The following is a 25,418-nucleotide window of genomic DNA, read 5'->3' on the forward strand; positions in this document are numbered from 1 at the left end:
AAGGCATATGTTGCAACCATTCCCTGGCAACGGCGCCAAAAATTTGATCGCTCTCGTGGACTATGTCGGTATAGAATTTCTCAATAAAATCCCGTTGCAAGTATAGCTCTTCCCAACAACAATCCTCGAGTATCAAATTTAGAAGGGAAATTGGTTGTCACAAGTTCAACCCTAATAAAAGTAACCGAAGTATTCAAACCTCGGGTCGTCTCACAAGGAATGGGCAAACATGTGCTTCAACATTGGTTAGAAGTCCGGGGTTGTAAGTCATGAGCAAGAAATTAAACTAGGAATCTTAACAAGCAAGTAATCTTGGAATGCAAGAAACTAATTCAAATAATTACAGCAAAATGTAAATAATTCCAAGCTCATAAGATAACATCCAATGTAATTCTATGCTAAACTAAACAAGTAACTATAACTAAGACAAGGCAATTGAGATTTTTGGGTTTTCAAATACGAATGATAAAAGCAACTCTTGCCTTAGCATGGGAATTGGGGTCACTATCCTTGTCTAATAACCATATCTTGACAATTATGAGGAACCAAACTCATTAAGTTTACTTCTATACTTGAAGTATGTTAAATGGTTTGGCCAATATCAACCCATAAGGTCCAACCTAACTACTAATTAACTTAGTAGTAGGCTAATGTCAATGGCTATCAAATTGACCACTAAGGGTTCCCAAATCATCAAATCCATTAGACTCAATGACTCAAGTTTAGCAAATTCCCTTAGCCTGGGCCAAGAGTAAAAAGGACTACTCCATAATCAAAGGAAACATTTCATCTAACACATGGTAAGCATTAATAAATGACCTATTCAAATTGCAATTAAATTGGAACTAACAAGTACCCACTAACAATTATCAATATACAATCACTCAAACAACACAATTAATCATGGAAATCATCAATGCAACAATAACAAATCAAGATCTACAAGATTCATGAAATGGGTATAAAATAACAAACAACAAGGAAACATAAAACTAACACAGGATCTAAACAAAATTATACTAGAGAATTCAAATTAAACAATTAAAACTAGTAATTAACAAGATCTAATTCAAAATTCAACAAGGGAAGATCAAATTAAGGCTAGATCTAGAGAGGAACAAGGGTTTCTCTCTCTAGAAGAACAAAGAACCAAAAACTAACTAAAATTATGTCTAAGTGTAAAATGATTGATCCCCCCTTTCCCCTAGCATCCTTGGGTCTTTTCCATGCAGAAACAGCTTGAATTTGGGCCTGATGAGCCTCAGAAATCGCCAGGCATGATTTCCTTTAATGAGGTCACGTGCAGCTTTCTGCGCGTGCGCACCATGCGTGCGTGCGCGCCAATTGCTTTTGTGATCCACGCGTGCGCTCCATGTGCGCGCGCGCGTCGGTGGAATTTCTCTGATCCGCGCGGATGCGTCCATCCTTGCGCGCTGCTTCCAGCTATCCTCATCCACGCGTGCGCGTGAAGTGCGCGTGTGCTTCCATGCTGGAATTCCCAAAATCCAAATCTTCATGTTCCCTCCTCTTGTGCATGCTTTCTTTCTCTCTTCTAGGCCATCCTTGCCCTATAAATTTTGAAATCACTCAACAAACATGTCACGGCATCGAATAATAATAGAAGGGAATCAAAATATAGCAATTTTAAGGCAAAAGAAGCATGTTTTTCATCATGAAGCAATATTAGGAAGAGAACACAAAACCATGCATTTCTTGTGAATAAGTGTAGAAAATATTGACAAAACCCCCCAAATTCTACATAATATAAACCACAAAATTGGGATTTATCAGCAGTACTCCAATCTACGCATACGCGTCAGGCACGCTTACGCGTCGCTGCAAATTTCTCCATATCGCGCGCTTGCGTGAGCCATGCGTGCGCGTCGATGCTCGCTGGTTATCTCCTTAGTTTCTTGTGTTCCTTCCATTTTTGTAAGCTTTCTCTCCATTCTCTAAGCCATTTCTGTCCTATAAAGCCTGAAATACTTAACACACGGATGACGGCATCGAACGGTATAAAGGAGAATTAAGATATACAAATTAAAAATCTCTAGGAAGCAAATTTTCAACCATAGAACAAAACTAGGAACGGATTGTAAAATCATGCAAATCATATGAATAAGTGGGTAAAGACTTGAAGAAACCACTTAATTAAACACAAGATAAACCATAAAATAGTGGTTTATCAGTGAGTCCACCGAGATTTACTTTCCAGAGATACATCGACCAATCCAGTGGATGGTCGCACCTGTAAGACAGAGGTTGCTTATAGAGGTTATCGCTACATACATTGGCTAGAAAGAGCCTCACCTATAAGACAGAAGTTGCTCACAGAGGTTATGTTTGCATATATCGGCTCAAGAGAGTCGCACCTGTAATACAGAGGTTGCTTACAGAGATTATGATACTGGAAACCAAACTCAGACAAGAATTGCTGAGTTACGTCGGGAGCGGGTTGAAACTGACAGATGAGCTCATTACCTGCACTAGGGATAGACATGCATCATACCTGTTTGCGCATTTGTTTGTGAGTGTAATTTTCTGTGATTGTGAGTGTGCTAAATGACTATTTGAATTCTGTGTTCTTTAATTGTTTAATTAGATGGTACCTTGTGGACTATTATTGCTGACGAAGTATATATAGAATGAACTTAACTCTTAACCCCGACCCTGCTAAGAACTTCCCAGTTCTTACCCCCTATCTCCACCCCCTTTCAGCTATAGGTGCAAAGGCTTATTGCGAAGCTGCGAGAGCACAGAGGAATATGTTTACGAGTTGAGTTGTTAGAATTTATTTTTCCCTTGCCTTGTTAGTTAGAGTTTTATTCAAAGGGATAGGTTCTGTAATTGCTTTTGTATGTGATACTACAACGTATAATTAATATTAAGTATGTGAATATGTGTTGTTTATACTTGTTGGAAAAGTTATAGTTTTAGTAAAGCCATCGATAGATTTACGCATAAAGGCTCAATATTAAATAGATAATAAAAGGAATTAGGATAGTAATGCCTTACTTTTGGACGATCATGAGGTGCTAAAAGTTAGGGTGTTACAAGGAGAGTTCTATACAGGAGATATATATAAACAAAACAAAATATAATATCCCCCAAAAGATCCACTTCGTTGCAGAGAACTCTAGACGCCTAGCGAGGTGCCTCTCGACCTGCATCTGAAAACACAAATATTCGTATAGAATGAGACCTGGGGGTTCTTAGCATAGTAAAGATGCCACATACATAAGATATAAGGCCCCGAGAAAGCCAGAGGCAATCCTAGAATGCCGACACTCAAATTATAAATCTTAAAGAACTAAAATAGAAACCATAAAATCAGGGTGGTTCTCTAAGGTTCTTAAACTTAACCAAACTCTAACTAAAACCCTCAACTATTTCCCTTTTTTCCACTATCCTCCAAAACACCAGTAGATCCACACAGACAAACAAAGCAGACAAAGCAAACACAAGTAGAATACAGATATAGCAGGTAGCAAATATAGCAGGTAAGCATAATAATCATATAGGAAAGCCCAATTAAAGCAAAAGCAAACAAAACACACATATGCATATGATGAATGTCTATCCTATTGGTCGTGAGCTCACGTGTCGGTTACTTTGCCAAAACCCGACACACCCGGTTGCAAACCCCGATATCATCTCTTTGACATGCCTCCACACTCTTGGGATATAGTGCCCATCACACTCATGAGATATAGTGCCCGACACACCTTACAACAGAGAGAAACCCAACATACTCATCATCATCAACCATCCCAATCAAAGTTCAGTTATCATATTCATTCATAATCATTCGCATTCATTTATTCAATATCGTTATGGCCAAATATTCATCAATTACATAACACTTTCACACTTCTCAGCCATGATTCATCATATTTTCAAGCTTTCTTCTCTTCCAAGCTACCATCCCTTCCTTACTTTACCTCATCACTAAGCATACAACTAAGGTTTAGGGATAAAAGAGTAAAATAGAGGTTTAGAGGCTCGAAATTAAGTTTTAAAACATAAATTTCACTTTGCTGAAAATAGGGGTCACGCGTACGCGTGGTCTGTGGGTGCATTTTTTCTTGCTCGTGTACACATACACCTTGCTCGCATACGCGAGATGCCTAACCCGAAAAAGTTGGTCACGTCGCGTGCAGGTGGTCGCGTATGCAACCCCTCAAAATCGCTACTCGCGTATGCATGCACCCTGCTCACATACGTGAGATGCCAAACCCGAAAGGAATGGTCGCGTCGCGTTCAATGGTCACGTACGCAAGTTCTGCAGAATAGGTAAAAATGCTAAGGGCTGCAGAATTTCAATTTTTGCACACCGAACTTCCGATGGGCATAACTTTCTCGTTTTAAAACATTTTTGATCCATTCTTTAAACGGCATAAACTTCATGGACCCAATTTTAATATAAAATAAGTTTGAAAGAATTTGGGGGTCCGGAAGCCGGGTTATGACTTGCCAAAATTTGGCAAAAATAAGATTTTTCACAAAATGCTCCAACCTCTATTTTTCATCAAATCACCTTTCAATATCAGTTTCCTATATTCAAAATTAGCACCAACACATACAATATCAAAGCAACACAACTCTACACCTTTTCATCACCCATCATACCTCAATTTTAAACAATTTTCATACATGAACTTCACAACTATACCAACAAGATCATCAACAATCCATTATCTATATATATTCATTATTATCAACTTGTCAATCATCATTCAAACATCATTTAGGATTCTATCTCTGTCATAAACAATAATCACCAAAAAATTCTCAATCCATATCAACAATTATCATCAAAAGTACTAAGCATTCAACATACTCTGTCATTCCAACAAATCCTATGGTCATCTAGCCAAAGTTTTAACAAGACATTATATATTAAATACGAGAAACTAAAACAATATCTTGGCCGATTCCTTGTATAACCCAAGAACAACTCAATTAGGCAAGGTCCAAGTCTCCACCACCAAAAGCTCAGCACCCAAGCTCCCATTCAAGCTTCCAATCCTTTCAATTATGTTCCAAATCTACTTATAAACTACCTAACACATATTATCACATCCACACACATAAACTCAACACTCAATGATAATTAACTAAGGAATTTACTAGGCTTTGAGGATCCTTACCTTGTGTGTGTCTCAATTAAGCAAAAGCCCACTAATTCCTCAAGTTAACTTGATCCTAAAACAACGAATAAACCAAAAATCTCAACACCCAAAACATATAAATTTTTGAATTGGGGAAGAGGGAATTAAAACTAATAATATGGTTTCCTTACCAAAATAAGCACCAGCTTTGTAGAGCTCAACACTGCGATCGCTTGGCCACAAACGGTGCGGCGATCGGAGCTCCGGATTGAAAGATATTTGAGCTTGAATTTGGTGTTAGGGATCCATGCCAAGACGGATAAACTATTCATACCAAAGGGGTTATATCCATTGATAAGTTGTGAAGAAAATTTTAAACAACGGTTTTAAACTGTTACTCGATAAGCAACGGTTTTAAACCGTTCTCTTTCTTGATCCAACGGTTTAAAACCTTAATTGGATAGACAACGGTTTTAAAGTATTGTAGTTTTATCATTCACAACGCCAACGATTTGAAAGCGTTACTGTAGGTATCATTTTTTGGCAACTATTTTAATACTATTGCCATTTTATAGTCGTCTAAGACAATAGTTTTAAAGCATTACCGTTGGTGTGGTTTTTTGGCAACAGTTTTAAAACCATTGACATTTTGTAATAATCTTTGTCAACGGTTTTAACACCATTGTAGTTTGAAACTTTTGACAACGATTTTTTGTAATATATAATTTTTTATTTACAATAGTAGTTTTCTCGTGAATGAAATTAATTTCAATTTTTTTAATTATTTAGTATCAATAAATAATCTAAACTATTTGAATCAAGTCACTACAAAAAATAATTGAATATTTCCCATCAAATTTGACTTATAAAAATTATTGTAAGATCCACAATCACATTATATTATCATTGCAAGATAACATAATACTAGTCTAGGTCATAACTACTTATACTTATATTGTCATCATTTTTCAAAATACCATAATATTATAGCCTAAGTCATGACAACCTCGAACTATATCATCTAATTTTGTAAAAAATATAACAAAAAAGAGTTGAAATAGCTAAGTAGCAAATAGATTTATCATCATGTCCACAAGTTCATGACTTTTACTCTGTAACATTTGCTCTTAAAAATTTGACCTTAATCAAGTTCGATTTCCCCTTCAACATAGTTTTCCTGTAAAAAAAATTAAATATAAAACTACACATCTTTAATACTAATAATGTTTACTAAAAATGTTTGAGAGAGAGAGGACAAATATATTTATCATAACATTCTTCTATTTAGATACACAAAACAATTGAATCAACATAAACATAACCAACCATTATTTAAGATATGATAATATATAGAAACTTTAACAACAAATAATACCTCCTCGTGCGCATCATTATTGATCAGATTGCCTACAATGCTTCCTAGTTGAGCAGCTAACATCTCAAGGTCCACTCCTGAGCTTTTTTGTTGCAGCATCATCTTAACAAGCGATTTTAGTTCATCTACTTCTTTTTGCATCACATCAACTTTACTCTCTAATGTTGCTTTCTCAGCTGCATGTTGCTGCTTAAGGGTGGCAATTTCTTCATTTTTCTTCAATAAAGTTGGTGTGGTAACTCTTCCGTGACATCGCACTCTTCCTGCCTTCTCTTTCCGAAATATGGATTGGAAAGCTCTAATTGCTGATTCTTTAGACTTTTTATTCTCAACTTGCAGATGTGCCTATATTAATGTGAAAATAATAATAATAATAATAATAAAAAGAGTAACTACTCAATTAGACTAAAAATATATATCATTTGAAAACATCAAAACAAATAATAAAAATTAAGAATAAACATTTTTTAACTCAACTGCAAGCATAAAAGTAACCATAAGTGATGGACAAATTACCAAGACACAAGAAATCCATAACCTATTTTAACCAAATTAACTCCCAATACTTACAATAACATCCAAAGTGTCTTCATCCAATGATTTTCCCTTTGTGCTTTGGCGAGTCTCAACAAACATTTCTGCTTGAGTAGGTGGTTCATTATTTTCCTTAAAAGCAACCTATAAGTCCAGTTCAAATAGCATTTATATAGAGTTAAAATAAGTTTATTTTATAAAATCAATACATACTTGATACTCAAAGACACACACTACACATACACATACAAATGCACAACGAATAAAATATTGTACCAAACTTGCACGTATTCTTGCAAAATTTATTGGTCCCTTTCGTTGGCTAAATTTCTGTTGTGCCATATTTTTCTTATTCTGCACAGCTATTTTCTACATAGCAAGAGACAAGTATTAAAAAAAATTATCATATATCACTCATTAATGTATATAATATAATTGCATAAATAATTACGCTAAGTTTCACATGTCTTACCTTAACTTTCTTAGTTCTCCAATAAGTAATTAACTTTCAAAAATGACTCTCAGGTATGCTTTTAGGACAATTTTTCAGCATCTCATTAACACATTTGTATGGCATAAAATGAGTTTGCTTGATTGTGGTCTTATACTATCTCCAGTTGTCATTGATACGAGCAAGAACTATCCTCTTTCCTTCAATTGGAATAATGAATTTAGCCTATAAAACACAGATATTATTTGCTACTAAGAATAAAATATATGTGTAATTTCCAAATAGTTTCTAAAAGAAACAAGACTAATATTCTCACTTGAATATATTCCCGAATAGCTTCTTTATCTTTAATCCCCTTCTAGTTTGTGTAAATTAATTGACAAAAATATAAATTCCTTGCTACTGTGCCAAAAAATTTGCTCAAGTTGTTTACAGCTTCATCAGTAGGACCAATTGCCTCTCCTTCAATATCTAGAATAATTTTTTCTCTATCTTTCAACTGTCTTGCATGAATCTTCAAGCATTGTGTAGGTCCTCGTATTTTCTTCATTGTTGTCTTTATACAAAGAGACTAATTATATACCATCCTTCTTATTGATATATATATATTTAATTGAAAAAAAACAGCTTCACCAATTTAGCCAAATGAATAAAATTTCATTATTTCACTATTGCTAATAATTTATTCCAGCTGCGTAGGAAACTAGAAGTCGCTTCTAAAGGACATACAAAGGGCATTTGTCTTCATTAAAATAAATCTAGTTAAAATATAAAAAGACCAAAACATAATTTTATTTTATTTGATCTCATTTCAATGACAGATTTATCACTTGATAAAATATAAAAAAGTACTAAAAAAAAACACAACCTGCAGCAATAATTGTAAGTAGCACGCCTATGCATACATACTATACATTGTGTGTAGGAAATTTTTGTTACTCCTAAATATATCTCCATGGAAGATCGTCACTGACATAACCTGAAGTAGGTGTAATATCACCGTAATATGCCGCCCCCACCAATTAATAGATCCAATAAATTATTTATTAAAATATATCCCTATTATACAAAGAAGTCATCATATATAAATCTTTCACAGCAGTCAATTTAAAGAGAAATGATGTCATAAAATATTTTCAAGGAGACAAAAAATTTACCTTTCAAAGTATTGTCTATGTCCTCAGCCTCAGTTGGATTAATATAATCCTTGTCCTGCTCCTCTATATTATCTCCTTCATTCTCATCTAATTGCTCTTCACCATCAGGTTCATTGTTAAGTTTAAGAAATGTATCAATCGGCATTGAAGCAAATTGACGTATTTTTTCCTTCTTAGTTGGCCTTTCTTGCAAGCTACCACACTCTTCAACATCATCTACAATTGTGGTCTCTTTTCTCTTCAAATCTTGACTCATTCTAGAATCTACTTCTCTAGAATTCTTGTGAGCCATAGTAGTAGATTTAGAAGAAAGTTCTTTTTCTTATCTATAGGTAGATCCTTGAGAGTGAGTCATACTTGCTTCCATCTGTACTTTAATTTTCTTCAAATTCTGTCCTTTGTCTTTTGCAAGAGCTTTTGTATTTTCTACAAAATTCTGCTTTTCATTTGCTTGGATACCATTTTTTCTTAAGTTCTGCTCCCTTTCCCTATCACTAAGGGTTTTTATCCTCTTAAGTGGTGGTGGTGGTTGATGTTGCTGTTGACCAGAATACATCTTTTCTCGCTTAACTTCCATATTTTTCAAGAACTTTGCACGCAATTCAGCACTTGACTTTGAATCTATCTCATGTTCAATGAATTTTTTGAACATTTTCTGAAAAGGAAATAAAATAATGAGATTAGTATACATAAAAAAGCTATTAATATATTAGTAAAAAACCAAATCACAAATTAAAAGAACCACGAATCTATAAGAAATGCACCTATTCATAAACAATTAAACCAAAATAAAAGAAAAAAATTATTCTATATTGGGAAGAGAAATCTCTTTAAAAATCAGAATCACTATCTTCAGCTTGTTGTAGAACAACTGAAGGTTTCTCAATGATTGTATTTGGCATGTCTTCTCTAGTCCATTGAACTTCACAATTAGCCTTTAGCACAAACAAATCATTCGCTTGATCAAAGGGGTCCTTTCGATTAGACTCTTCGGCTTCAACATTATACTCATGATACATATTAAATAAATCCCTTGGCACTGTGTCTATGACATAATGCTTGTCTTTGTTAAAAGTGTCTTGAATATAAAAGCATTGCTGGACTTATGAAGCTAATACAAAATGATCATCCCGAGAACATCTTTTATTAAAATGAACTGAAGTTAGACCAAAATTCTCTTCTTCAACCTCAAACCAATCACAGTTGAAGAGAACAATTTGAAACTTGCATAATAGTCTAACTCAATTATGTCATTTATTGCATCAAAATATGTTATGACTTTTGCCATTGGGTTGTTGTCCATGGCACTAGCAAAGCTTGGTGTTTCGCATACCAAAGTCACACCACTGTTTTGAGTTGTGTGGCTAGCATCATGTTCTTGAGTTTGAAATTTGTAGCCATTGATTACATAAGTAGAAAATCATTTTGCAACTATGTTTGGGCCTCTAGACAAGTCTTTGAGTTGTTTCGGAACATCTTCATGAGAAGCACACTCTTTGAACCATTCGCTAAAATCATGGCTTAGAGTTTTTGCCTTCTTCCATTTTCTACCTTTAGTTTGATTGTTGACATGTTCCTCATACTCTCTAAAGTAAGTAAAAAGTGTGTAAGTTAAATTTGCTAATAGAGAATTGGTAGTTGGAAAATATATAACAAAATACCTAATGTAGTCTTTAACTTTATTACAATCGAATAAGATGTACCGATGAGCTTGCATTTTTGAGTTAGTATCTAGAGAAAAAAGTTGCCATTTTCTCTTTCCACCAATTGGTCGCCCCAAGCAAGCAAAATAGCTATCATGACATACTTCAACTTCACTGTAATTATCATAATTTTGTGTCCTCCTACTCAGCCTTGTATCCACATCAGGACTTAATTACCTTGAGCAAAATGTCAAGCATTCCCCAGCTAAATATCCTTTAGCAATCGAACCTTCGGGGCGGCTCTTATTGCGAACGTAGGACTTTAACCTACACAAATATCTCTCGATGGGGTACATCCACCTAAATTGAACCGGGCCACCCAACCTCAACTCGTTTACTAGATGAATAGGCAAATGTACCATTATATCAAAGAAACTTTGAGGAAATATTCTTTCCAATTGGCACAAAATTTCTCTAATATCTACTTTCAAATGATCTATTGTATCATTTTCAACAACTTTTTAGCACAAGGAACGAAAGAATGAACCAAGATATATTAAAGGGCCAGCTACTTGATTCTACATTGTGCATTTTATAGCTACTTGCAACAAATATTGCAACATAAAATGAGCATCATGACTTTTATAGATTGATATTTTTTTCTCAGCAACATGAACACACCAAGAAATATTTGAGGCACTACCAGATGGCAATTTTACTGACTTCAAAATATCACAAAAAATGGTTTTTTCTTGAGTAGTAAGGTTAAAACAAGCCTTAGCAATTTTTGCTTTCTTGTCACCATCTATCTCCTTTGGTTGAAGTTTTTTTCTTATGCCCATATCTTTGAGATCGTAATGAGCATTTGCATGATCTTTGGACTTTCTTGGTATGTCTAATAAAGTCCCAATAATGTTATCACATACGTTTTTCTCGATGTGCATAACATCAAGACAATGGCGCAATGTATTTTGCTTCCAATATGGCAACTCAAAGAAAATGGACATTTTCTTCCATGGACCATCAATTTTATTTTTTTGCTTCTTCCCTAATACATTGTCAAAATCTTTCAAGTCTTCAAAAATTTGTTCCCCATCTAATAAAGATGGTGAAGACCTTAATTCAACATCGCCATTGAAAGATCTTTTATCCATTCTATATGGATGATCCGCAGCCAAAAATTTACGGTGATCCATATAGCACATCTTCCGGCTATGTTTTAAATAACAAGAGGAGGTGTCATAATTATAGCAAGGACATGCTAACTTTCCCTTTATGCTCCAACCGGATAAAATAGCATAAGCTGAAAAGTCACTTATGGTCCATAAAAGTGCTGCATGTAGTTGAAAAGTTTTATTCTTTGAAGCATCATATGTTTCCACTCCAACTTCCCATAAAACCTTCAACTATTCAATTAATGGCTGAAGATACACATCAATGATTTTTCCAGGCAAACATGGTCTAGGGATGAGCAAGGACATCATGACATACTCTGGTTTCATGCAACACCATGGAAGAAGATTGTATGCGACTAAAACTACCAACCATGTACTATGGGAGATGCTCATAGTTCTAAATGGATTAAATCCATCGCTAGCTAGCCCTAGTCTTATGTTATGAGATTTTTTAGCAAAATCGGGATGAAGCCTATCAAAGTCTTTCCATGATTGGACATTAGCTGGGTGTCTTAACTTTCCATCCTTTAAACGATGTTCATCGTGCCACCTTAATGATTCAGCTATATTTGAACACAGGAACAACTTCTTAAGCCTTGGAATCAAGGGAAAGTGCCTCAAAACCTTTGCAGGCATAAGTTTTTTCTTCAACTTATCAACTTCCGTATCTACCTCAACATTTTCTATGTACCTGGAAGCTCCACAAACTGGACAAAATTCATCATCTTCATATGTATCCCAGAATAGAATACAATCGTTGGGACAAGCATGAATTTTATTATAACCAAGTCCTAAATCTTTTACCATGGCCTTAATTTTATTGAAAGAATCAGGAATATTCAAATGAGAAATTGCTTCTTTCAATAATTTAAGTAGAGCAGTAAAGGATGCGTTGCTCCAACCATTAAGAGTCTTCAACAAATACATTCGGATAACGAAAGATAATGTCGAAAATTTTTTACAACCAGGATATAACTCTTGTTTTCCAACTTCAAGAAAGTTATAAAACTTTTTTGCATCTACATTTGGCCCATCACCATCTTTATCTCCTTCAAGCACATGCCAAAACGTCTCGTTTAGCAGCCAATGAATGTTGTCGACAAATCCTTCATAGACTTCAACCTCATTGGAATCACTATCCATGTGACTTATCCTTTCACCATGATGAACCCACACAGTGTAACCTTTTTGAAATCCCTTACTTATTAGATGATCATAAACTTCATCCCTTCGCCCTCAACTAAAGTTGTTACATATAGAATGGTGTGGGAAAATCGTGATCGTTCATTCCTTGGTGACGACGTCAAAAATTTGGTACGCACGTTCATAACTTTAGTTCTTTGTCACAACTTCGTACAACTAACCAGCAAGTGCACTGGGTCCTCCAAGTAATAAACCTTATGTGAGTAAGGGTCGATCCCACGGAGATTGTCGGCTTGAAGCAAGCTATGGTCACCTTGTAAGTCTCAATCAGACGGATTCAAATGGTTATAGAGTTTTAATAATTAAAATATAATTAAAATATAAAATAGGATAGAAATACTTATGTAATTCATTGGTGAGAATTTCAGATAAGCGTATAGAGATGCTTTTGATCCTCCTGAACCTCTGCTTCCTGCTGTCTTCATCCAATCATTCCTATTCCTTTCCATGGTAAGCTGTATGTAGGGCATCACCGTTGTCAATGGCTACATCCCGTTCTCTCAGTGAAAATGGTCCAAAATGCGCTGCCACCGTATGGCTAATCATCTGTCGGTCCTCAATCATACTGGAATAGGATTCAGTAATCCTTTTGCGTCTGTCACTACGCCCAGCACTCGCGAGTTTGAAGCTCGTCATAGCCATCCCTTCCCAAATCCTACTCGGAATGCCACAGACAAGGTTTAGATTTTCTGGATTTCAAGAATGGCCGCCAATAATTCTAGCCTATACCACGAAGACTGTGATCGTAGATCAGGAGGCTAAGAGATACGCATTCAATCTTGTTTGCATGTAGAACGAAAGTGTTTGTCAGGCACGCGTTCATAAGTGAGAATAGTGATGAGCGTCACATAATCATCACATTCATCATGTTCTTGTGTGCGAATGAATATCTTAGAGAAGAAATAGGCTCGAATTGAATAGAAAAACAATAGTACTTTGCATTAATTCATGACGAACAGCAGAGCTCCACACCTTAATCTATGGTGTGTAGAAACTCTACCGTTGAAAATACATAAGTGATAATGGTCCAGGCATGGCCGAATGGCCAGCCTCCCAAAGAGGGTTCAATCATCAAAACATGATCAAAAGATTCTAACACAATAGTAAAAAGTCCTATTTATACTAAACTAGTTACTAGGGTTACAGAAATAAGTAAATGATGTAGAAATCCACTTCCGGGCCCACTTGGTGTGTGCTTGGGCTGAGCATTGAAGCTTTCACATGTAGAGGTCTTCTTTGGAGTTAAACGCCAGTTTTTAACCTGTTTCTGGCGTTTAACTCCAGAATAGGGGAGAGAGCTGGCGTTGAACGCTAGTTTGCATCATCCAAACTCAAGCAAATCATAGACTATTATATATTTTTGGAAAGCCCTAGATGTCTACTTTCCAACGCAATTGAGAGCGTGCCATTTGGACTTCTGTAGCTCCAGAAAATCCACTTTGAGTGCAGGGAGGTCAGAATCCAACAGCATCTGCAGTCCTTCTTCAGCCTCTGAATCTGATTTTTGCTCAAGTCCCTCAATTTCAGCCAGAAAATAATTGAAATCACAGAAAAATACACAAACTCATAGTAAAGTCCAGAAATGTGATTTTTATTTAAAAACTAATAAAAATATATTAAAAACTAACTAAATCATACTAAAAACTATGTAGAAACAATGCCAAAAGGCGTATAAATTATCCGCTCATCACAACACCAAACTTAAATTGTTACTTGTTCCCAAGCAAATGAAAATCAAAAATAGGATAAAAAGAAGAGAATATACTATAAATTCCAAAATATCAATGAAACTTAGCTCCAATCAGATGAGCGAGACTAGTAGCTTTTTGCCTCTTGAATAGTTTTGGCATCTCACTTTATCCATTGAAGTTCAGAATGATTGGCATCTATAGGAACTTAGAATTTAGATAGTGTTATTGATTCTCCTAGTTTAGTATGTTGATTCTTGAACACAGCTATTTTATAAGTCTTGGCCGTGGCCCTAAGCACTTTGTTTTCGAGTATTACCACCGGATACATAAATGCCACAGACACATAACTGGGTGAACCTTTTCAGATTGTGACTCAGCTTTGCTAGAATCCCCAATTAGAGGTGTCCAGGGTTCTTAAGCACACTCTTTTTTTTTACTTTGGACCTTGACCTTAACCGCTCAATCTCAAGTTTTCACTTGACACCTTCACGCCACAATCACATGGTTAGGGACAGCTTGGTTTAGCCGCTTAGGCCAGGATATTATTCCTTTAGGCCCTCCTATCCACTAATGCTCAAAGCCTTGGATCCTTTTTATTACCCTTGCCTTTTGGTTTTAAGGGCTATTGGCTTTTTGCTCTTGCCTTTTGGTTTAAAGAGCTTTTGGCTTTTTCTGCTTGCTTTTTCTTTTTCTTTCTCTTTTTTTTCGCCAATTTTCTTTTCTTTTCTTTTCTTTTTTCGCAAGCTTTTGTATTCACTACTTTTTCTTGCTTCAAGAATCAATTTTATGATTTTTCAGATTATCAATAACATTTCTCCTTTTTCATCATTCTTTCAAGAGCCAACATATTTAACATTCATAAACCACAATATCAAAAGACATATGCACTATTCAAGCATTCATTCAGAAAACAAAAAGTATTGTCACCACATCAAAATAATTAAACTAGTTTCAAGGATGAATTCGAAACCATGTACTTCTTGCTCTATTATTTTTAGAACAGTTTTCAATTAAGAGAGGTGATGGAATCATAGGACATTCATAGCTTTAAGACATAGACATTTAAACACTAATGATCATGTAATAAAGACACAAACATAAATAAACATGAATCATAGTAAATGAAAAACAGGGAAATAAGGACAAGGAGATTAAGGAACGGGTCCACCTTAGTGAGGGTGACGTCTTCCTCTTCTTAAAGAACCAATGGTGCTCTTGAGCTCCTCTATGTCTCTTCCTTGTCTTTGTTGCTCCTCCCTCATAGCTCTTTGATCTTCTCTAATCTCATGGAGGATGATGGAGTGCTCTTGGTGCTCCATCCTTAGTTGTCCCATGTTGGAGCTTAATTCTCCTAGGGAAGTGTTGATTTGCTCCCAATAGTTTTGTGGAGGAAAGTGCATCCCCTGAGGCATCTCAGGGATTTCATGGTGAGGAATTTCCTCATGCTCTTGTTGAGGTCCATGATCTCTTGTTTGCTCCATCCTTTTCTTAGTGATGGGTTTGTCCTCTTCAATGAGGATGTCTCCCTCTATGTCAATTCCAGCCGAATTGCAGAGGTGGCAAATGAGGTGAGGAAAGGCTAGCCTTGCCAAAGTGGAGGACTTGTTAGCCACCTTGTAGAGTTCTTGAGGTATAATCTCATGAACTTCCACTTCCTCCCCAATCATGATACAATGGATCATGATACAATGGATCATGATGGCCCGGTCTATAGTAACTTCAGACCGGTTGCTAGTAGGAATAATTGAGCGTTGAATGAACTCCAACCATCCTCTAGCTACAGGCTTAAGGTCCGGTCTTCTCAATTGAACCGGCTTGCCTCTTGAGTCAACTTTCTATTGATCTCCTTCCACACATATGTCCATGAGGACTTGGTCCAACCTTTGATCAAAGTTGACCCTTCTAGTGTAGGGGCGTGCGTTTTCTTGCATCATTGGCAAGTTGAACGCCAACCTTACATTTTCCGGACTGAAATCTAAGTAATTCCCCCGAACCATTGTAAGCCAATTCTTTGGATTCGGGTTCACACTTTGATCATGGTTCCTAGTGATCCATGCGTTTGCATAGAACTCTTGAACCATTAAGATCCTGACTTGTTGAATAGGATTAGAGAGAACTTCCCATCCTCTTCTTCTAATCTCTTGTCGGATCTCCGGATATTCGCTCTTTTTGAGCTTGAAAGGAACCTCAGGGATCACTTTCGTCTTGGCCACAACTTCATAGAAGTGGTCTTGATGGACCTTTGAGATGAATCTCTCCATCTCCCATGACTCAGAGGTGGAAGCAATTGCCTTCCCTTTCCTCTTTCTTGAGGTTTCTCTGGCCTTAGGTGCCATTAATGGTTATAGAAAAATAAAAAGCAATACTTTTACCACACCAAACTTAAAATGTTTGCTCGTTCCCGAGCAAAAGAAGAAAGAAAGAAGTAGAAGAAGGAGAAAAATAGAGGAGAGGGAGAGGGGTGTGTATTCGGCCAAGGGGAAGAAGAAAGGGTTGTGTTGTGTGAAAATGAAGAAGGAATGAGGGGTTTATATAGGAGCGGGGGGAGGTTTAGGGTTTGGCCATTAGGGTTGGGTTTGGGAAGGAAAAGAGTTTGAATTTTGGAGGTAGGTGGGGTTTTTGGAGAAGAGAGGATAGATGTGAGTAGTGAAGAGGTGATGGGAAAGAGTGATTGAGGTGATTGGTGAATGGTATTTGGGGAATAGGGTTATGAAAAGGAGAGAAGAGGAGAGAAGAAGAGGTGGGGTAGGTGAGGATCCTGTGGGGTCCACAGATCCAGTGGGGTCAAGGACTTAACATCCCTGCTCCAATTAGGCGTGCAAAACGCCCTTTGTATGTAATACTGGCGTTTAACGCCAGACTGCTGCCTGTTTTTGGCGTTAAACGCCCAAACATAGCCTGTTTCTGGCGTTTAACGCCACTTTCATGCCCTGTTCTGGCGTTAAACGCCAGTCTGGTGCTTGTTTCTGGCGTTTAACACCAGCTTGATGCTTCTTTCTGGCGTTAAACGCCAGTTTGATGCTTCTTACTGGCGTTTAAACGCCAGTAAGTTCTTCCTCCAGGGTGAGCTATTTTTAAAGCTATTTTTCATTTTGTTTTTGATTTTTCAGTAGTTTTTGTGACTCCACATGATCATCAACCTAAAAAAAATAAAATAACAATAGAAAATAAATAGATATAATTAAATAACATTGGGTTGCCTCCAAACAAGCACTTCTTTAATGTCAATAGCTTGACAGTGAGCTCTCATGGAGCCTCACAGATGTTCAGAGCATTGTTGGAACCTCCCAACACTAAACTTAGAGTTTGAATGTGAGGGTTCAATACCAAACTTGGAGTTTGGTTGTGGCCTTCCAACACCAAACTTAGAGTTTGATTGTGGGGGCTTTGGTTGACTCTGCAGTGAGAGAAGCTTTTCATGCTTACTATCCATAGTTACAGAAGGAGATCCTTGAGTCTTAAACACAAGGTTGTCCTTATTCAGTTGAAGGACCAATTCTCCTCTGTCCACATCAATCACAGCTCTTGCTGTGGCTAGGAAGGGTCTTCCAAGGATGATGGATTCATCCTCTTCCTTTCCAGTGTCTAGGATTATGAAATCAGCAGGGATGTAAAGGCGTTCAACCTTTACTAGCATGCTCTCTACTAGTCCATAAGCCTGTTTTCTTGAGTTGTCTTCCATCTCTAATGAGATTCTGGCAGCTTGCACCTCAAAGATCCCAAGTTTCTCCATTACAGAGAGTGGCATTAAGTTTATTCCTGACTCCAGGTCACACAGAGCCTTCTCAAAGGTCATGGTGCCTATGTTACAGAGAATTAGGAATTTACCAGGATCCTATTTCTTTTGAGGTAGAGTTTGCTGAACCAAGGCATTTAGTTCCTTGATGAGCAATGGAGGTTCATCCTCCCAAGCCTTATTACCAAATAATTTGGCATTCAGCTTCATGATTGCACCAAGGTATTTAGCAACTTGCTCTTCAGTAGTGTCTTCATCCTCTTCAGGGGATGAATACTCATAAGTGCTCATGAAGGGCAAAAGGAGGTTCAATGGAATCTCTATGGTCTCTAGATGAGCCTCAGATTCCTTTGGTTCCTCAAAGGGAAACTCCTTATTGGTCACTGAGCATTCCAGGAGGTCTTCCTCACTAGGATTCACGTCCTCCTCCTCCATTTTGGGTTCGGCCACGCCAAGTAAGGTAATGGCCTTGCACTCTCTTTTTGGATTCTCTTCTGTATTGATTGGGAGAGTACTAGGAGGAGTTTCATTGACTCTTTTACTCAGCTGGCCCACTTGTGCCTCCAAATTTCTAATGGAGGACCTTGTTTCATTCATGAAATTTAAAGTGGCCTTAGATAGATCAGAGACTATATTTGCTAAGCTAGATGGATTCTGCTCAGAATTCTTTGTCTGTTGCTGAGTGGATGATGAAAAAGGCTTGCTATTGCTAAACCTGTTTCTTCCACCATTATTAAAGCCTTGTTGAGGCTTTTGTTGATCCTTCCATGAGAAATTTGGATAATTTCTCCTTGAGGGATTATAGGTGTTTCCATAGGGTTCACCCATGTAATTCACCTCTGCTATTGCAGGGTTCTCAGGATCATAAGCTTCTTCTTCAGAAGATGCCTCTTTAGTACTGTTGGATGCAGCTTGCAATACATTCAGACTCTGAAAAATCATATTGACTTACTGAGTCAATATTTTATTCTGAGCCAATATGGCATTCAGAGTATCAATTTCAAGAACTCCCTTCCTCTGAGGTGGCCCATTACTCACAGGATTCCTTTCAGAAGTGTACATGAACTGGTTATTTACAACCATGTCAATGAGTTCCTGAGCTTCTGCCGACATTTTCTTTAGGTGAATGGATCCACCTGCAGAATGGTCCAATGACATCTTTGATAATTCAAACAGACCATCATAGAATATATCCAGGATGGTCCATTCTGAAAGCATGTCAGAAGGACACTTTTTGGTCAGTTGCTTATATCTCTCCCAAGTTTCATAGAGGGATTCACCTTCTTTCTGTTTGAAGGTTTGAACATCCACTCTAAGCTTGCTAAGCTTTTGAGGAGGAAAGAACTTGGCTAAGAAAGTCATGACCAGCTTATCCCAAGAGTTCAGGCTATCTTTAGGTTGAGAGTCCAACCATATTCTAGCTCTGTCTCTTATAGCAAACGGGAAAAGTATAAGCCTGTAGACCTCGAAGTCAACCCCATTGGTCTTAACAGTATCACAGATCTACAAGAATTCAGTTAAGAACTGAAACGGATCTACTGATGGAAGTCCATGAAACTTGCAGTTCTGTTGCATCAGAGAAACTAATTGAGGCTTTAGCTCAAAATTGTTTGCTCCAATGGCAGGGATTGAGATGCTTCTTCCATGTAAATTGGAATTTGGTGCAGTAAAGTCACCAAGCATCTTGCTTGCATTGTTATTTTTTTCGGCCATGTCTCCTTCTTTTTTGAAAATTTTTGTCAGATTTTCTCCAGAGAGTTGTGCTTTAGCTTCCCTTAGCTTCCTCTTCAGAGTCCTTTCAGGTTCAGGATCAGCTTCAACAAGAATGTTCTTATCCTTGTTCCTGCTCATATGAAAAAGAAGAAAACAGAAAAGAAGAGGAATCCTCTATGCCACAGTATAGAGATTCCTTTATGTGAGAAGAAGAAGAAAAGAAATTTGAACACAGAAAGAGGGAGAGGGTTCGAATTTTTAAGAAGAAGAGAAGTGTTAGTAGATAAATAAATAATTAGAAGGAGGTGGGAGAGAAGAATTTTCAAAAATAATTGAAAAGAAAAGAAAAATATTTTTTGTTTTTGATTTAAAATTAAATTTAAAATTCGAAAATTAAGAAAGGAAAATAAAATTAAATCGAATTAAAATTTAAAACAAATAGTTAATTAAAAAGGAATTTTGAAAAAGAGAAAAGTGATTTTCGAAAATTAGAGAGAGAATTAGTTAGGTAGTTTTAAAAAAGATATGATTGAAATAGTAAACTTTTAAAATCAAACAAAAAGTCAAGTAGTTAATTGAAAAAGATTTGAAAATCAATTTTTGAAAAGATAAGAAGTTGGAAAAGATTTTGATATTTATTTTGAAAAAGATGTGATTGAAACTTATTTTGAAAAAGATTTGAAAAAGAAATTTAAAAAGATTTGATTTTGAAAATTAAAGTTGATTACTTGACTAACAAGAAACAGAAAGATATGATTTGAAGATTTAAAGATTGAACCTTTCTTACTAGGCAAGTAACAAACTTTAAAATTTTTGAATCAATCACATTAATTGTTAGCATTAATTTTGGAAATATGAAATAAAAATAAGAAAAAGATTTTGAAAATAAATTTTGAAATTTTCGAAAATCATAAAAGAAAAATGAAAAAGATTTGATTTTTGAAAAAGATTTGAGAAAGATTGAATTTTTAAATTGAAAATTTGATTTGACTCATAAGAAACAACTAAATTTTAAAAATTTTTGAAAAAGTCAAGTCAAATTTTCGAAAATCTATGAGAAAATAAGGGAAAGATATTTTTTTGATTTTCGAATTTTTAATGAAGAAAGAGAAAAACAACCAAGAGACTCAAAACATGAAAATTATGAATCAAAACACATGATGCATGCAAGAACACTTTGAATGTCAAGATGGACACCAAGAACACTTTGAATGTCAAGATGAACACCAAGAACTTATTTTTGAAAATTTTTAAGAAAAGAAAAACATGCAAGACACCAAACTTAGAAATTTTCAAACTTTAGACACTAACGAATTGAAAATGCATATGAAAAACAAGAAAAGACACAAAACATAAAAATGCAAAGATCAAACAAAGCAAATCATCAAGAACAACTTGAAGATTATGAAGAACACCATGCATGAGTTTTTGAAAATTTTAATGAAATTAAAAAGATGCAATTGACACCAAACTTAAAAATTGACACAAGACTCAAACAAGAAACATAAAATATTTTTGGTTTTATGATTTTATTAATTTTTTTTGGATTTTTCAAAAATTATTTTGAAAAGGAAAATAAGGATTTCAAAATTTTTAATAAGAATTCCAGGAATCATTCAATGTTAGTCTAAAGCTCCGGTCCAGGAATTAGACATGGCTTAATAGCCAGCCAAGCTTTCAGTGAAAGCTCCGGTCCAAAACACTAGACATGACCAATGGCCAGCCAAGCTTTAGCATACAAATCAGGCATACAACAGCTGATACGATGGGAGTCCAAGGACTCTTGCCATGATAAGTGGAAGCCTCAGTCCAAAAATTTAGACATGGCTTGACAGCCAGCCAGGCTTCAACAGATCATGAAGAAACTCTAGAATTCATTCTTAAAAATTCTGAAGTCATAGAATAATTTAATTTCTAAATATAAAATTTTTTTTTGAAAATTTTTCGAAATTAAAAAGAATAAAAACAAAAACTTAAAATTAAAATAAAATTACCTAATCTGAGCAACAAGATGAACCGTCAGTTGTCCAAACTCGAACAATCCCCGGCAACGGTGCCAAAAACTTGGTGTGGGAAAATCGTGATCGTTCATTCCTTGGTGACGGCGTCAAAAACTTGGTACGCACGTTCATAATTTTAGTTCTTTGTCACAACTTCGCACAACTAACCAGCAAGTGCACTGGGTCGTCCAAGTAATAAACCTTATGTGAGTAAGGGTCGATCCCACGGAGATTGTCGGCTTGAAGCAAGCTATGGTCACCTTGTAAGTCTCAGTCAGGCGGATTCAAATGGTTATAGAGTTTTAATGATTAAAATATAAAATAGGATAGAAATATTTTTGTAATTCATTGGTGAGAATTTCAGATAAGCGTATAGAGATGCTTTTGTTCCTCCTGAACCTCTGCTTCCTGCTGTCTTCATCCAATCATTCCTATTCCTTTCCATGGCAAGCTGTATGTAGGGCATCACCGTTGTCAATGGCTACATTCCGTCCTCTCAGTGAAAATGGTCCAAAATGCGCTGTCACCGCATGGCTAATCATCTGTCGGTCCTCGATCATACTGGAATAGGATTCAGTAATCCTTTTGTGTCTGTCACTACGCCCAGCACTCGCGAGTTTGAAGCTCGTCACAGCCATCGCTTCCCAGATCCTACTCGGAATACCACAGACAAGGTTTAGACTTTCCGGATCTCAAGAATGGCCGCCAATAATTCTAGCCTATACCACGAAGACTCTGATCGTAGATCAGGAGGCTAAGAGATACGCATTCAAGCTTGTTTGCATGTAGAACGGAAGTGTTTGTCAGGCACGCGTTCATAAGTGAGAATGGTGATGAGCATCACATAATCATCACATTCATCATGTTCTTATGTGCGAATGAATATCTTAGAGAAGAAATAGGCTCGAATTGAATAGAAAAATAATAGTACTTTGCATTAATTCATGAGGAACAGCAGAGCTCCACACCTTAATCTATGGTGTGTAGAAACTCTACCGTTGAAAATACATAAGTGATAATGGTCCAGGCATGGCCGAATGGCCAGCCTCCCAAAGAGGGTTCAATCATCAAAACATGATCGAAAGATTCTAACACAATAGTAAAAAGTCCTATTTATACTAAACTAGTTACTAGGGTTACAGAAATAAGTAAATGATGTAGAAATCCACTTTCGGGCCCACTTGGTGTGTACTTGGGCTGAGCATTGAAGCTTTCACATGTAGAGGTCTTCCTTGGAGTTAAATGCCAGTTTGTAACCTGTTTCTGGCGTTTAACTCTGCTTTGCAACCTGTTTCTGGCGTTTAACTCTAGAATAGGGCAGAGAGCTGGCATTGAACGCTAGTTTGCGTCGTCTAAACTCGGGTAAAGTATGGACTATTATATATTGCTGGAAAGCTCTGGATGTCTACTTTCTAAAGCAATTAAGAGTGCGCCATTTAGACTCTTGTAGCGCCATAAAATCCACTTTGAGTGCAGGGAGGTCAGAATCCAACAACATCTATAGTCCTTCTTCAGCCTCTGAATCTGATTTTTTCTCAAGTCCCTCAATTTCAGCTAGAAAATACCTGAAATTACAGAAAGACAGACAAACTCATAGTGAAGTCTAGAAATGTGATTTTTATTTAAAAACTAATAAAAATATATTAAAAACTAACTAAATCATACTAAAAACTATGTAGAAACAATGCCAAAAAGCGTATAAATTATCCGCTCATCATAGAACAAGGACAAAGAATTTCTTGTCCTTGTGGTCTACCTTTAGAAAAGGCAAAATCCAAAAATGAATTAAAACCATGTTGGTAACCCTTAGTATGTCTTGGTAAACTAGTCCACCTTTTCTCCATTACTTTGTCAACTAAAGTAGAAGACACGGACATATGTTTTAGACTAACTATAAGTAATTTTTTCAATCAAGAGCTTATTACTTCTAAAAGATTTCTAGAAGTCAACCACAAATGTTCAAAAGAGAACATCTCAACCAATCATAAAACTAACAATTTGTATCTAAAAAATTATGCAAAGAAGCTAAAGCAATCAATTAATCACTAAATATTCTTAACAATTAAATTTTCTACAGAGAGACCCACTATTTGATTCCCTCTTTCTAGTTTTAAAGAAACAAACTAAAATAGCAACAAAAAAAAATATAAGCAATTTATAACCATAACTCTAATACTAATGTTACTATCACTTTCATGACTATACACTAGCATTAGCACCTATGAATCAAACAAAACCCACCAAAGACACTAGTTACCACATAACAAAAGAACCTTCAACCTATCTACCAGCACAAATAGACAAATTCACTATACTTAGTGAACCAAAACACTTTTCTAATTTATGACATCCAAAAATTAACAATAAAATCAAACTTATTTGCATTGAAGAGTTCAAAGAGACTCAAAATAATATCACATGAGTAGAAGCCACCAAACCAATCAACCAAATACAAAATCTTCATAATTGTGGTAACATTTTTCTATTTTAAATCAATGACCAAAACAGAGCAATGACCAAAATAAATATTAGAAACAACATAAAATCAGAACAGCATTTTCAGATAACAAATTACTAAATCAAAATCAATATAACACTATACCAAAACAATATTAAAATCAAAATAAAATCAAAATAGCGCTTCCAAAGAACCAATTTCCAAATCAAAATCAAACAGCATTATACTAAATCAATATAAAATTAAGGTTAAAATCAAAACAAAACTAGAACAACATTTTCAGAGAACTAATTACCAAATCAAAATCATAACAATACTATAACAAAATAATATTAAAACAAAAACAAAATCAGACTTTATACCGCTCCCTAATCGCAACACCATAATCAGTTAATCAAGTCTCATATCATAATCCAAACTCTAATCACCATTCAAAGGACTGAAACAAACATAAAGAAGAAGACATAGGAGTGTGTATAATTGGTGAAGATGCCAAAACAGAAGCAAAATCAAAAACTCACACACCACTTTCCTTTCTTCTTCTTAACTCCAACAAAAATAGCCAATAGCCAAACACGCCCTAACTAAGCAACAGAAAATTAGAGAAGAAGACCACTTATCACAGATGACAACCCACAAACGACCAATGCAGCAAAGCAGCAGCAGCAAAGCAGCAGCAGCAAAGCAGCAGCAGCAAAGCAGAAGCAGCGAAGCACAACTCACAATCAGCCAAGGCAGTGAAGCAGAAGCATTGAAGCAGAACAGGGAAGAAACAGCGATGCAGAAGTAGAATAGGGGAGAAGTAAGGACACCACAGAGAACGGAGAAGCACTGACGCCACGGAGAGGGGAGAAGCAGCGACGCTGTGGAGAGAAGAGACTCAGCGACACCGGGAAGAAGGATGCAGCGACGCCGGGAAGAAGGATGCAGCGACGATTTCGGGAAAAAGGATGCAGCAACGATGATGGTGCGACGATGGTGAGGTGCGATTTAGGACTTCATGGTGACCTGCGATGATGGTGTGATTTAGGGCTTCATGGTGAGCTGCGGTGCGATGACGGCTCTGAGTCTGATGGCGTGGGTTGGTCTGGGTTAGGATTGACGGTGGAGGGAGGAAGAGCGCACTGGTTTTGTTTCGAAGAGAAGATCAGAGGGCTTTGTCTTATGTTAG

At 36.3% G+C, this 25,418-nt stretch overlaps 1 protein-coding gene, 1 non-coding gene and 1 pseudogene across 2 annotated transcripts; 1 reads left to right on the plus strand and 2 right to left on the minus strand.

Annotated features, from left to right (window-relative positions):
* Positions 1 to 6,252: 6,252 nt before the first annotated feature.
* LOC110267615 (uncharacterized) lies at positions 6,253 to 7,122 on the minus strand. The gene is made up of 3 exons (XM_088489095.1): positions 7,057 to 7,122; positions 6,487 to 6,831; positions 6,253 to 6,288 (listed from the first exon to the last, which is right to left on the minus strand). The coding sequence occupies exons 1-3, from the start codon at positions 7,120 to 7,122 to the stop codon at positions 6,253 to 6,255; spliced, it is 447 nt and encodes a 148-aa protein (XP_088345221.1).
* A 3,659-nt stretch (positions 7,123 to 10,781) lies between these two features.
* LOC148581098 (uncharacterized) lies at positions 10,782 to 12,253 on the minus strand (annotated as a pseudogene).
* Positions 12,254 to 19,288: 7,035 nt separating this feature from the next.
* On the plus strand, positions 19,289 to 19,396 carry LOC148581099 (small nucleolar RNA R71). Its single transcript, XR_015899086.1, has one exon. It is a non-coding gene; the product is annotated as a small nucleolar RNA R71 (small nucleolar RNA).
* Positions 19,397 to 25,418: the final 6,022 nt, after the last annotated feature.

This window comes from Arachis ipaensis, chromosome B10 (genome assembly GCF_059453495.1).
Source record: "Arachis ipaensis isolate K30076 ecotype BB chromosome B10, ASM5945349v1, whole genome shotgun sequence".
Taxonomy (NCBI): domain Eukaryota; kingdom Viridiplantae; phylum Streptophyta; class Magnoliopsida; order Fabales; family Fabaceae; genus Arachis; species Arachis ipaensis.

Bases quoted from the DNA above. Each gene is read 5' to 3' on its own strand.
- LOC110267615 (XM_088489095.1), bottom strand. From the start codon at position 7,122: ATGTTTGTTGAGACTCGCCAAAGCACAAAGGGAAAATCATTGGATGAA. The intron at 6,832-7,056 runs GTAAGTATTGGG...ACATTAATATAG, and splicing joins AAGACACTTTGGATGTTATT to GCACATCTGCAAGTTGAGAA. The intron at 6,289-6,486 runs GTATTATTTGTT...TTTTTTTTACAG, and splicing joins ATAATGATGCGCACGAGGAG to GAAAACTATGTTGAAGGGGA.